Source organism: Dipodascopsis tothii (assembly GCF_038497935.1).
Source record: "Dipodascopsis tothii strain CBS 759.85 unplaced genomic scaffold V1510scaffold_12, whole genome shotgun sequence".
NCBI classification, from domain to species: domain Eukaryota; kingdom Fungi; phylum Ascomycota; class Lipomycetes; order Lipomycetales; family Lipomycetaceae; genus Neoaidaea; species Neoaidaea tothii.
In genome coordinates, this window is record NW_027117996.1 from 357,554 (window position 1) to 369,814 (window position 12,261).

Below are 12,261 nucleotides of genomic sequence, written 5' to 3' on the forward strand. Positions count from 1 at the left end.
TCCACGATGTGGACTGGTGCCTTTTGCCTCGCTCAGCCTTGTTGATTATGACTCGGCTTTGAGCTGGATGTGCGCGCAAGCGCATATAGGGCTAGAACGACACAGATTTTTGAGTACGAGTACTTTACGATGGAGTACCTGTAATTATAGTCTGGCACATGCATTGTAGAAGCTTAGGAAAGGTACGACCCAGAGAGGGCACGGGCAAGCGCGGGTATGGGCGGGCCTCGGGTCGAAGCGGTCCTGAGCGGGCGCCCGGTGGTACCAGCAGCGACAGCACCAGCCGCAGCAAGCGCCGCATCACCAGCCGCCGCGGGCAAGCCCCGAGCTCAGCCTCTGGACTCGCACCGCCACCCCCACAGCGACAGCAGTCTATATTCTATCGCCTAATCTAATTCATTCGTCTAAAACATTCACTATTGAACCGAGGCTAAATGGTGTAAGCCATGTGCTGAAATGAGGAACTTTTTGGTGCCGATGGAGAGTCCCGGCGGTCTTGGCCTTCCATGGCTGAACAATGGAAGACCCTTTTTGAACAACTCCTGAGACACGGACGCAGGCGGCTGCAGAGACCTGCGCAGAACCTGCGCAGGGACCTGCAGCCGCTGCAGCCGCGACGAGTCAATGTAATGTCTTTAGAGCAGGCATGCCTCGATTCGTGGTCCTCTTTCCGTTCGTCTATGGGCTCATTCCTTGATGTTGCCGAGCTTCTCGCCGACCTTGACGGTCTGGCCAGGCTTGACATCGAAGGAGAACTTCTTGGGGGCCTCGAAGACAAGGACGACGGTCGAGCCCAGGTTGAAGCCGCCCATCTGCTGGCCCTTCTCGAGCGGGTAGCCACCGAGGAGCTTGCTGGCGTTGGCGTACGTGGCCTCGTAGCACAGGGACTTGTCCTTGCGCTTGCCGGCGCGCTCCTGCTCCTTGGCCTCGTCGGGCAGGGACGTGGACGAGGGGTAGGACGGGAACGGCGGCGGGAGCGACGTGTTGGTCTTGAGGAACTTGTCAAAGTGGATCTTGATGGAGCCGACGTTGGTGGCGCCGACGGGAGTCATGGAGTAGAAGCCGTGGCGCCAGCGGCCGAGCAGCGCGACGCGCTCGTTGAGCGTGAACAGGCCCGAGAGGCGGTGCTGGAAGTACGGCGCGACCGAGAAGAGCTCGCCCGTGAAGTGGCGGCGGGTCTCGACAACCCAGTTGGTGGGCGAGTGGAAGCGGTGGTAGTCGCCGGGAGCGAGGTAGATGACGCAGAAGAACATCTCGTGGTCGGGCAGCGTGGCCTTGGCAATCTCCTTGCGGATGTTGCGCGCGTGCTCCTCCTTGGTGTTGTCCGACTCGAACGAGCGCGAGGTAGCGTCGCCGGCGTTGATGGTGCTGACGTCGTCGCTGGGCGCGGCCGAGCTGCCGATGAAGTCGTCGAGGCCGTACTGGATGCCATTGAGCACGGCAAACTCCTTGTCGCGCTCGAGCCGCAGGCTCGGGTCGTGCTCGGCGTCGAAGTCGACCGTGTACGACGACTCGGACGAGCCGTTGTGCGGGCCGAGCAGCGCGTCCAGCGAGTACGTCATGCCCTTGACCTGCTCGACCTGCCGGCCGTAGATCACGCCGAGGTGGAGCACCTTGCCGTCCGCGGGTGAGACCATGAGCGCGTCGTCGATCGGCCGGGCGCCGGGCTTGAGCTCGCGGTAGAAGAACTCGCCGAGGTTGCGGTACGTGCGCAGGTCCTCCTCGCCGACCTCCTCGAGGTTGACGCCAAAAACGTACGAGTAGAGCTTGAAGCCGGGCACACGCAGCCACACGGGCAGCTGGATGTCGTTGAACGCACCCCAGAGGCGCGACATGCCCTTGAGCGGCAGCGTGCCGTAGATAAACAGCTGCCAAGGGCCGACAGGCTTGATGAACCGCTTCGGCTCGCCGTCTTCGTCCTTCTCGTCGGTCTCGCCGATGCGATGGAACCCGCTGCGCTCCTGGTACTTGTAGAACGCGGCCCAGACGATGCCGCCGGTGAGCGGGATGTGCCACCACCTGAGCGAGGACTTTTCGTCCGCGTTCTGCTTCTTCTGCTGCTGCTGCGGCGGGTTGGCGCTGTAGCCGCGGTTGTGGAAAATCCCGCCGATTTTCTGGTACTTGCCCGACAGGAACGTGGCCGTCGGCCGGCGGTACCGCATCGGCGCGCGCAGGAACCCGGCGGGCTTGCCGAGCGTCGACAGGTACGACTTGTGGAAGTTGGGCCGGCGGCGGTTCCGGATGTACCGGATGGGCGACGCCGCGGGCTGCACGTAGGGCGGCGGAGGCATCTGGCGGGTCAGCAGCGGCCCGGGGGGCGCGCGCAGGCGGCGGCGGCGGCCAGCGCGGCCGTCGCCGGCGGCCGGCGGCGGTCGTGCGACCGGCAGGCCGGCGGCCGTGTACTCACCGTTTCTCGGTCTCTTGCTTCGTGGGCGGGCTCGTTCGGTGCTGCTGAGAGCGCTCAGTCACAGGGCTCGCGCGCGACTCGGTATCGGCGCGCGTCGGCGGGGGCGGGCTCGTTTTCTGGCGGCCGCGGGCGAAAATTTGCACGGGCGAGGCTGCAGATAGGTGCGTCGGCGCGGCGCAATGTCTGGTCCCGTCGGTGGGCTCTCTCAAACTGGGCGCGGGCTCTGGCGATTCTGCAGGGCGTCTTGCGGACGGCTCAGCTGGATGCGCGGGTCTGGGGGGGCAAAAGGTGCGAGCGTGGGCTACAAGACACGAGTCATCTCCAAATTTTCGGTGGGCCGAAATTTGGGTGGTGAGCCCTGGCGGCACAGATACCGCGTCTAATTAGGGACCGCAGGGTACCTGCCAGCACGGAGGACGAGAAAGGCTACGCCGGCACACGACAACACACGCCGAGCGCGTACGCGGTCGGGCGCCGGCTGCGGCGTCGCACAAGGCCGGCTAGGCGCTCTGGCAGCGGGGCTGCGATAGGCTAGGCGTGACGGGGTGACATGTGACAGTAATGCACGTGACCACGCGTGGCGGGTTATGTGACTGTGACCCGCTGCGAATAGCCGCAGGCGTTACCCGTTACCCGGTAACAGGGTAACGTTACCGGCCCTCTTCGCCCGCCGCCGCCCTCCTCGCCCGCAGACGCCATGGACGAGGCCGCCGCGCAGAACAATGCGACCAGGAGCAAGTACACCAAGGAGCGCAAGGTCGGCGAGGGTACCTTCGCCGTCGTCTACGTCGGCCGCCAGGTCACCACCGGCCGCCAGATCGCCATCAAGAAGATCAAGGTCGGCCAGTTCAAGGACGGCCTCGACATGTCCGCGATCCGCGAGGTCAAGTTCCTGCAGGAGATGAAGCACGACAACGTGATCGAACTCGTGGACGTGTTCTCGTCCAAAACGAACCTGAACCTCGTGCTCGAGTACCTGTCGGCCGACCTGGAGATGATCATCCGCGACCGGTCGCTGATCTTCTCGTCGTCCGACGTCAAGTCGTGGCTGCTCATGACGCTGCGCGGGCTGCACCACTGCCACCGGCACTCGATTCTGCATCGCGATCTGAAGCCCAACAACTTGCTGCTGTCGCCGTCCGGCCACCTGAAGCTGGCCGATTTCGGCCTGGCCCGCCAGATCCCGGGGCCGTACGATCCGATGACGCCGACGGTCGTGACGCGCTGGTACCGGGCGCCGGAGCTGCTGCTGGGCGCGCGGCACTACACGGCCGCGATCGACGTGTGGTCGGTGGGGATCATCTTCGCGGAGCTGATGCTGCGGACGCCGTACCTGCCGGGCCAGTCGGACCTGGACCAGCTGGACGTGACGTTCCGGGCGCTGGGCACGCCGACGGAGGACTCGTGGCCGGGCGTGACGTCGCTGCCGGACTACTTCCTGGGCAAGCAGGACCCCGGCGCCGGCGGCAACGGCCAGAAGCCGTCGCCGTACCACTACCCGGCGCCGACCCGGGACGAGCTCCGCGGCCGGTTCTCGGCCGCCAGCGAGGGCGCGCTCGACCTGATGTGCCAGATGATCGTGCTGGACCCGGCCAAGCGCGTCGACACGGCCGGCGCGCTGCGCGCGGGCTACTTTGCCGAGCTGCCGCGGCCGACCAAGCCCGAGCTCCTGCCCAAGCTCTCCGAGACCAAGGCCGACGCGCCCGCCAACGGCACCGACGGCCACGGCCAGCCCAAGCAGCTCAAGCGCGGCATCCACGCGCAGGCCCTCGACAGCCTCACGGCCGTCAACCACGCCGGCCGCGCCAAGCCCGGCGAGATCAAGCGCATCCGCGTCGTCGGCGTCAACGACGCCGCGACCGTCCAGGGCGTCCACAGCGTCGCGCGCAAGCTGCAGTTCTAGCAGCCCACTGTACGATACACAATGCATTACTCATTCACTCATCAACTGTACAGGCGCGGCCGCAGCCGTCTACTCGTCCTTGGGGACGTAGGGCATCTCCTTCTTGAAGTGGGTGGCGATCTCCTCGCGGGTCGCGACCCAGACGCCCTCCTTCTTGCTGATGTACTCCATGAACTTGGTCAGCGCCTGGAAGCGGCCGGGCTTGCCGACGACGCGCGTGTGCAGGGCCACGGTCATCATCTTGGGCACGCCCTCCTGGCCCTCCTCGTAGAGCGTGTCGAAGGCGTACTGCAGGTGGCTGTAGAAGTCGTCGGTCGAGCTCCAGCCGGTGGGCATGTGGAAGCGCGCGTCGTTGCAGTCGTACGAGTACGGGACCATCAGCAGCGCGTCCTTGGTGCCGGGCACCGGCATGTAGTACGGCAGGTCGTCGGCGTAGGCGTCGCCCATCCACAGCAGCTCGGCGCCCAGCTCCTGGTGGACGTCGTAGACCAGCCGGCGCGAGTGCTGCGACAGGCGCGCGTAGTACCAGCCCTTGGGGTACGAGCCGGTCGTGGCCTTCAGGCTGTGCATCTGCTTGATGATGGCCGCCTTCTCCTCCTCGGGAGAGAGCTTGGAGTAGTCCCACCATCTGTAGCAGTGCGACGCGATCTCGTGGCCGTCGCGCTTGATGGCCGCGGGCACGTCCGGCAGCAGCTCGAACGCCTTGCCGACCGCGAACGTCGTGAACTTGTAGTTGTACTTGCGGAACAGGCGCAGGAGACGCCAGACGCCCGCGCGCGAGCCGTACTCAAAGTCCGACTCGCAGTCGACCGAGCGCTTGCCGTGGTGCGGCACGTACGGCAGCTCCCAGATGTACTGCTCCGAGTGCGGGTCGCCGTTGACGATCGAGTTCTCGGCGCCCTCCTCGTAGTTGACGACGAAGTTGACGACGATGTTCGGGTTCGTCGGCCAGTTGAGGTTCGGCGGGAACTCGCCGTAGCCGCGGAACTCGCGCGGGAAGTCGTAGTGACCGGGCTTGTAGTCGAAAGTCTCAGGCATTGTGGGCTGGTGATTACAGGCCGATGAGGGCTGGGAACGAATATATACGTTGACTCAATCCATGCTATCGCCGGGGTGGCCGGCGGCCGTCGATAGCCCAGGTGCGCGATAGGCCGCGAGCCTGGTGCAGCCTAGCGGCGCGAGCCGGGTGGAGATAACAGCGGCCGGGCGAGCTACTAGGCGGCTGGGGTGCGGGCTAGCCAATCGCTGGAGGAGCGCTGGGCCCACCGGCGGGAATACTGGGGCGGTCCCGTTGCCGGTTATCTGACAGGTATGTAAGCGGCTCGGCCAGATTACATAAGATGACTCGCGTCACGTGAGTCCGGCGGTCCCGTGTATTGGGTTGCGCGGCTAACGAGTCGTAAGAAGTCGGCAATAGTTTAGTGGCTAGAATTCTCGCTTGTCGCGCGGGAGACCGGGGTTCAATTCCCCGTTGCCGAGTTTTATTTTTTCGCGAACCGCAGACGGCTGGTGACGGCGCTGCCGGAGGCTGCCGGAGGCTGCCGCGCTGTGGGTTGCCCTCCTGGTGGCTGCGGCGGTGGCCACAGACGCCGCTGATGGCTCTTTCGATAGTCTGCAGCAGAGCGGCGGCGTTCCAGGCCAGAAGGATGGAACGACAGGAGACCGCAAGGTCCACTGCAAGCAGGTCCACGCCGGAGTTGTCGCCGGGCTGGGTGTGGCCGGTAGGTAGCGAGCTCCGACGAGGCAGTGTGCTTGCTCACTTGCTCAGGTCGGCAGTGCCGCCGCAAGGCTCACGAGCCACGCAAGCCCAGGTCGGCCGTCCTGTAGAGCCTTTGACGGGGTCGCCGGGGGCTGCCCGTAGACACAGCACCGCCACCGGTGCGCCACGGTCTGGCGCCACTGACCAGCCACGAGCCACTCAGCCACGCAGCCACCGCCCGCGCCACGGCGCCCCGGCGCCACGACCAGCCACGCTCAGGCACCGCGGGACGCCGCGGGGCGTGCGGCTGATAGCGCAGGCCCGCCACGCTAGGCAGCCGCCCGAGCGATCGCGTCGGACGCACCGCGGTCGCAGCGTCGCGCAACGCCGCAGCCTCCAGCGGCATCTGTCAGCGTCGGCCCGACACTGCCAGCCGCCTGTTCGTCCAGCTGTCAGCCACTCTGCAAACACCGGCCTGACAGCGGACCGGGTCGGAACCCCTGAGCCCTTCGTCCGGTCAGGTCGGTAGCGTCGAGACCGCAGCTGCTCTTCCCCGCTCGTAGCCCCTCGGAGCGACCGCGGGGTCCCACAGTCGTCGCGCGACTCGTGCATGGCTCTTAGCAGCAGTGAGCAATTCCATCTGGGGAAGAGCTGATCGTCACTACCACATTCTGCATCACACGCGGAGCTAGCGACCCGGCCGTATCAGGCATCGCCGGCAGAGTCCGCCACCGGGGAGCGGGACAAAGGCCGCAGTCGATCTCCGAGCCGGGCGATGAGGATGCGATCTTCGTTGGGTAGGTGGCTTGCCCGCATTTGACGTGCCTGTTCGCAGCCGATATTGGCTAAATAACGGGCCCGACATTTTTCCGGCTCCCGCGTTTTCCCGTAACAGCAAGTGGCCTGAGCGAGGCGGCTAGCAGGGGCTATCCCCCGGCACTCGCGAGCGCGATGCGGGGTCGATCCCTGTCGCAGCGGACGCAGCCGTGCGAGCAGCCCGGCCGCAACGTGCGAGCAGCCCGCTCGCGACGTGCGGCGGTTGGTCGGGCGACAGCCGGCCGGTCTCGGCCAAGCATCCCCCGCCCGCCCGCCCAAGCAGGCTGCGCGGCGCAAGACAGCGGCACAGGCAACGGACGCTTGGCCGCGGCAGCTGCGCCCCCGCCACGGCGAGCGCCGGGCGGCCGTCGGACCGCCAGCCGGCACGCTGGCATCTCCGGGCCCAGCGCCGGTCGTGACGTCATGGCTCGTCTGCGCGCGGCCCCGTACTACGCAAGCGGTTTCGCGCCCCGTTAGGGCAAGCTTGAGTTTGCCGGCAGGTACAGGGCTACCCCCACCTTGCTACATTCCACCTCGGCGGTAAGGTGTACCGCTAGTGCCCCGCTGACGCATGAGGTGCAGCCGGCGAACGGCAACGGTTTAAAGTTTCATCGGAGCATCGGTACCACCAAGCTGGTCAAGGTTCACGCGCTAGCGCTAACGCGATGCCCACCCACCTTCCCCGCTGGGACGAAGGTTTGGCCACGCCCGCGGCCCGCAGACCGCCGGCGGGCACGCCGCCGGCCGCGGCAGCGCGGGCCCGGCCGCAGGCGTGTGCCGCGCGGCCGTGCCGTGCGGCCGCCCGGGCCGGGCGCGGCAGGCACCGCCCGACAAAGAGCAGGGACCGAAAGGTTAATTAGTCGTGCGGTTTAGCGCATGTGGCGCATCGGTCTAGTTGCAGGAAGGTTATGCGCGCTATCGCCCCCGCCGCCATTGTCCCCGGAGCATCCCGACCGCGGGCGGCGCACCCGGGCGGCGCTGCGCCGTTCCCGGCCCAGAGGGGCACGGCGCTGTCAGCTGCAGGCCGCAGTCACCGGGTCGCGATACGCAGGCGCGGGCGCGGGGCGCAGGTCTCGTGCCGGCTCTTTCTGCGCGCTGGCAGCCACGTTTCGTTCTCGTCCAGACTCGAGGTCAAAGACGATCCCACGCGGCGGGCAGCGCTAGCCGCGGCAGACTCCCGCCCGGGATTTCCACGCGGGGGGCCGGTTACAGCTGCTTGGTTAGCGCAAAGCATGCTTGGCGCGTGGTTCGCGTAATTGATCGAGCTCTTTCTCGGACGGCGCGCAGGAACAAATAGCCTGTCGGGCCGCGGGTATATATACCACCGGCCGCCCAGTTGTTCCCCCAAGCCTCTCTGGCATCTCTTCTCTGCATCGGCGACTACCATGGCAATCTGGAAGTACAACGTCGTCCACAAGCTCTCGGAGCGGTGGCTGCTGATTGCGTAAGTGCGCGGCCGGGCCCGCTGACGCCAGGATCAACACGATCGCGGGCGTGTCCATCTTCTTCTTTGGCTACGACCAGGGCATGATGTCCGGCGTCAACAACTCGCCCGACTACGTGGCCCACATGAACTTTGGCTACGCCGAGGACGACGGCACCGTCGTCGTGACCAACTCGACGCGCCAGGGCGGCATCGTGGCCATCTACTACTTCGGCACGCTCCTCGGCTCGCTCCTCGGCGGCGTCCTCGGCGACCGGCTCGGCCGGATCAAGTCGATCGGCATCGGCTGCGTGTGGGCCATCGTCGGCGCCGCGCTGCAGTGCTCGGCCCACAACGTCGCGTGGATGTGCTGCGCCCGCATCGTCAACGGCGTCGGCACCGGCGTGCTCAACACGATCGTGCCCGTCTACGGCGCCGAGACCGCCGACTACAAGTCGCGCGGCCAGTTCATCGCCATGGAGTTCACGCTCAACATCTTCGGCGTCGTCGCCGCGTACTGGCTCGAGTACGGCCTGTCGTACATCGACGGCGGCTTCTCGGCCTTCCGCTGGCGCTTCTCGATCGCGTTCCAGATCATCCCGCTCGTGTTCCTGCTCTCGGCCGTCTGGTTCTTCCCCGAGTCGCCGCGCTGGCTGATCAAGAACGGCCAGAACGAGGACGCCAAGTACATCCTGACCAAGCTGCGCGGCACGGCCACGGACGAGGCCGAGATCGAGTACCGCGACATCGTCGAGATCATCGAGTACGAGCGCAAGACGGCCAGCCGCAACTCGTACCTGCACATGTTCTTCGGCATCGGCTCGGGCGACCTGCACCTCGGCCGCCGCGTCCAGCTCGTGATCTGGCTGCAGATCCTGCAGGAGTGGACCGGCATCGCCGGCGTCACCGTCTACCAGCCCACGATCTTCGCCAACGCCGGCTTCTCGACGCGCAAGGCGTCGTGGCTGTCGGGCGTCAACAACATCTTCTACATGTTCTCGACGCTCATCAACGCCTTCACGGTCGACCGCATCGGCCGGCGGTGGACCATGTACTGGGGCGCGGTGGGCCAGGGCGTGGCCATGTTCCTCGCCGGCGGCTTCTCGCGCCTGCAGATCGAGCACCCGGAGAACTCGGCCTACGGCGCGGCGGCGGCGTCGTTCGTGTTCATCTACACGTCCGTCTTCGGCGCCACGTGGCTGATCGTGCCGTGGCTGTACCCCACCGAGGTGTTCCCGCTCGAGGTCCGCGCCAAGGGCAACGCCTTCGGCGTCTTTGGCTGGTCGATCGGCAACGGCTGGCTGACGCTGCTCTGCCCGATCATGTTCGACCACATCGGCGAGAAGACGCTGTACATCTTCGGCGCGTTCAACGTCTTTGCCGTCTTCGTCGTCTGGGCGTTCTACCCCGAGACGTCGCAGCTGACGCTCGAGGAGATCGACGTGCTGTTCTCGCACCCGTCGCCGTTCGTGTGGAAGTCGCGCAAGCTCATGAAGGAGCTGCGCAGCAAGCACGACAGCAAGCGCGTCGGCGCCGTGCTCGACCGCGAGCTGGGCGTGTCCAAGCAGTCGTACGGCGAGACCGAGGACGCGGTCGAGATGACGGCGACGGGCGTGGACACGTCGTCGACGACGTCCAAGCGGTAGACATGTACGCCGGCGCGGGGGCGCGGCAGCAATGTATTTATATAATCGCCTCCAGAGAGGGGGCTAGCTACTACTCGACCAGCTGGAGCTCGATCTTGTCCTTGCCCTCGCCGGTCCAGTCGGTGATGTACTCGTCCTTGTGCGTGTGCCAGAGCCGCTCGAGCTCGGCCACGTAGAGGCCGTGGTACTTGTTGATGTCGTCCTCGGAGGGGTGCGGCAGGTACGGCACCGCGATCGGCTTGCCGACGACGAGGTTGATGGGCCGCCGGTACGGCAGCAGGCCGAAGTCGTAGTTGAAGATGCCGCGGGCGTGCAGCAGCGGCAGCGTGAACCCGAACACGCGCTTGAAGATCGTCTGCATCTTCCACAGCGTCGACGCCGAGTCGTTCTTGACCTGCATGTACACGTCGTTCTCGCCGAACGAGAGGATCGGCACGAGCGCCGTGTTGCCGGCCTCCATCGCCAGCCGGACGAAGCCCTTGCGCCGCTTGATGACGAGCTTGGGCGACCCCGGCTGCGACAGCAGCGCCTCCTGCGCGCCGCCGACGACGATGCAGATCGACTGGTTGTGCCGCAGCAGCGCCAGGCACGAGCTGCGCGAGACCGACGCGATGCCCAGCGAGAGCAGGTACTCCTTGTAGATCGGCAGGTTGAAGTTGGACGCCAGCGTGAGCAGGCTGACCGGGATCCCCGGGAAGAGCTTCTCCCAGTCGGCGCCCTCGGTGCCGATCGCGCCGAACGCGCCGAGCGAGACAATGCCGTGCGGGTGGTACCCGAAGATGTACCGCGGGCCGGACGCGTAGCTGAGCGCCTCGTCGGCGTTCTCCTTGGCGTCCGCGGCGTCGGCGACGTCCGCGGCCTCCTTGGCGCCCGCAGCCTCCGCCGGCGCCGCCGGCGCCGCCGCGGCGGCCTCTGCCGCCGGCACCGCCCCGGCGTCGTCCCGGAACGAGAACACGGACCAGATCCACCGCTCGAGCACGCTCGACGGCACCGCCGGCCGGTCCGGAAACGTCGGCGCCAGCGCCACCTCGCGGTGGATCCGGATCGGAAAGTAGTCGCAGAAGAACTTGTACCACGGCAGCCGCCGCATCAGCATGCTCTGCCGGCCCGCAATCCGCCCGTTGCGCTGCGTGTTGTCGAAAAACATGAACAGCACGTACATCAGCAGCAGCGGCCACAGCGCCGGGATCGCCGCCATCAGGAAGAAGAAGCCCACAAAGTACGGCAGCGTGAGCGTGTGGCACAGCACGGCCAGCGTCTGCAGCCGCCGCGTGAGCGGGATCCGCAGCGGCGCAAAGTGCACATGCATCGGCCGCGAGTGCTGGCCCTGGGTCCTGTTCGGTCAGCTTGCGGCGATCGACGCGGCGCGCCCGCGACTTACGCAGTGTCCGCCATCGTGCAGGCGAGGGTATGGCTTCCGCAGACCGTTGGCTGGCGCTGGGCCTAAGAATACAGCAGTGGTGGGCGAGAAAGAGGGTGGACGGGTCGGTGGACCAAACAAGCTGGATGGCGGTTGGGATGACGTGCGGCTCAAATCATAATAGCCTCACCGCGTCCGCGGCCACCAGCGACGCCGGACGCGCCGGACGACGCGGCCGCGGCCGCGGGGGACGCGGCCGGTCTGGGCGCGGCCCTGGTGGGGCTGAGGGCGTGCGGGGCTGGCCGCCGGGCGTGCGCGCGCAGACGCGCTGCTCAATTCGCCGCGGGGACGCGGGGACGCGCCTGCTACGCGGCCTGCGGCGGCTGCCAGCCTCACAGACGGGCGTACGGCCGCGGCGGCGACTGCGGCGGGGTCTGCGAGAGGGCGACGCGGGGGATTGGCTGCCTGCGTGGCCCCGGGCCGGGACGCCTGGACGGGATCGAACAACGGCGCGGCCGGCCGGCGGCCCCGGAGCCCGCCCGGAGGCCGTCTGACAGGCGCTGCGCCTCGCGCCTGCCGACCTGGCTGCGCCGGATGACTGCGGCCAGCTTGCGCGGCCTTTGCCGACCGCTTCCGACGCCTGCGGCGGCTGTGGCGCAGGCTGGGCGCCCACCGCGCCTGCGCATGCGGGTGGGCGCACGGATCTACTCGCGACCAGCCCTGGACGGCGTCCACGACCGCACAGAGCGCGGCCGAGAGCTTGTAAGCGTTCTGCGACGGCGGCCGCGGCGACGGCCGTGGAATCGGCGCCGCCGTGGGCGCCACCGGGTGCGGCGACGGCTATCCGACGAGAGTTTGTCCGCGTACACGTCTTGAGCACGGCCACACAGCCCCTGAGCACCGCCCCCCGTAGCCACTGGCCGGCTCGACTGACCGGCCGACGCTGAACCCCGCACGTAGCGTGCGGCGGCCGCAATTCGAACGCATGGAGAGGGTCCGCGTGAGCC

At 67.1% G+C, this 12,261-nt stretch overlaps 6 protein-coding genes and 1 non-coding gene across 7 annotated transcripts; 4 read left to right on the forward strand and 3 right to left on the reverse strand.

Moving 5' to 3' along the window:
- Positions 1-529: 529 nt before the first annotated feature.
- V1510DRAFT_119358 (phosphatidylserine decarboxylase-domain-containing protein) lies at positions 530-2,596 on the reverse strand. The gene is made up of 3 exons (XM_066930258.1): positions 2,408-2,596; positions 597-2,291; positions 530-573 (listed from the first exon to the last, which is right to left on the reverse strand). The coding sequence occupies exon 2, from the start codon at positions 2,289-2,291 to the stop codon at positions 687-689; it is 1,605 nt and encodes a 534-aa protein (XP_066789440.1). The 5' UTR covers positions 2,408-2,596; the 3' UTR covers positions 530-573; positions 597-686.
- A 500-nt stretch (positions 2,597-3,096) lies between these two features.
- On the forward strand, positions 3,097-4,355 carry V1510DRAFT_416029 (kinase-like domain-containing protein). Its single transcript, XM_066933690.1, has one exon. The coding sequence runs from the start codon at positions 3,105-3,107 to the stop codon at positions 4,308-4,310; it is 1,206 nt and encodes a 401-aa protein (XP_066789441.1). The 5' UTR covers positions 3,097-3,104; the 3' UTR covers positions 4,311-4,355.
- Positions 4,321-5,356, reverse strand: V1510DRAFT_416030 (uncharacterized protein). The gene has a single exon (XM_066933691.1). The coding sequence runs from the start codon at positions 5,346-5,348 to the stop codon at positions 4,380-4,382; it is 969 nt and encodes a 322-aa protein (XP_066789442.1). The 5' UTR covers positions 5,349-5,356; the 3' UTR covers positions 4,321-4,379.
- Positions 5,357-5,669: 313 nt separating this feature from the next.
- On the forward strand, positions 5,670-6,840 carry V1510DRAFT_119398 (uncharacterized protein). Its single transcript, XM_066930260.1, has one exon. The coding sequence runs from the start codon at positions 5,906-5,908 to the stop codon at positions 6,536-6,538; it is 633 nt and encodes a 210-aa protein (XP_066789443.1). The 5' UTR covers positions 5,670-5,905; the 3' UTR covers positions 6,539-6,840.
- On the forward strand, positions 5,718-5,789 carry V1510DRAFT_t113. Its single transcript has one exon. It is a non-coding gene; the product is annotated as a tRNA-Asp (tRNA).
- A 1,012-nt stretch (positions 6,841-7,852) lies between the features above and the next one.
- On the forward strand, positions 7,853-9,967 carry V1510DRAFT_416032 (general substrate transporter). The gene is made up of 2 exons (XM_066933692.1): positions 7,853-8,269; positions 8,301-9,967. The coding sequence occupies exons 1-2, from the start codon at positions 8,211-8,213 to the stop codon at positions 9,892-9,894; spliced, it is 1,653 nt and encodes a 550-aa protein (XP_066789444.1). The 5' UTR covers positions 7,853-8,210; the 3' UTR covers positions 9,895-9,967.
- On the reverse strand, positions 9,930-11,544 carry V1510DRAFT_119405 (diacylglycerol acyltransferase-domain-containing protein). The gene is made up of 2 exons (XM_066930261.1): positions 11,276-11,544; positions 9,930-11,228 (listed from the first exon to the last, which is right to left on the reverse strand). The coding sequence occupies exons 1-2, from the start codon at positions 11,287-11,289 to the stop codon at positions 9,965-9,967; spliced, it is 1,278 nt and encodes a 425-aa protein (XP_066789445.1). The 5' UTR covers positions 11,290-11,544; the 3' UTR covers positions 9,930-9,964.
- Positions 11,545-12,261: the final 717 nt, after the last annotated feature.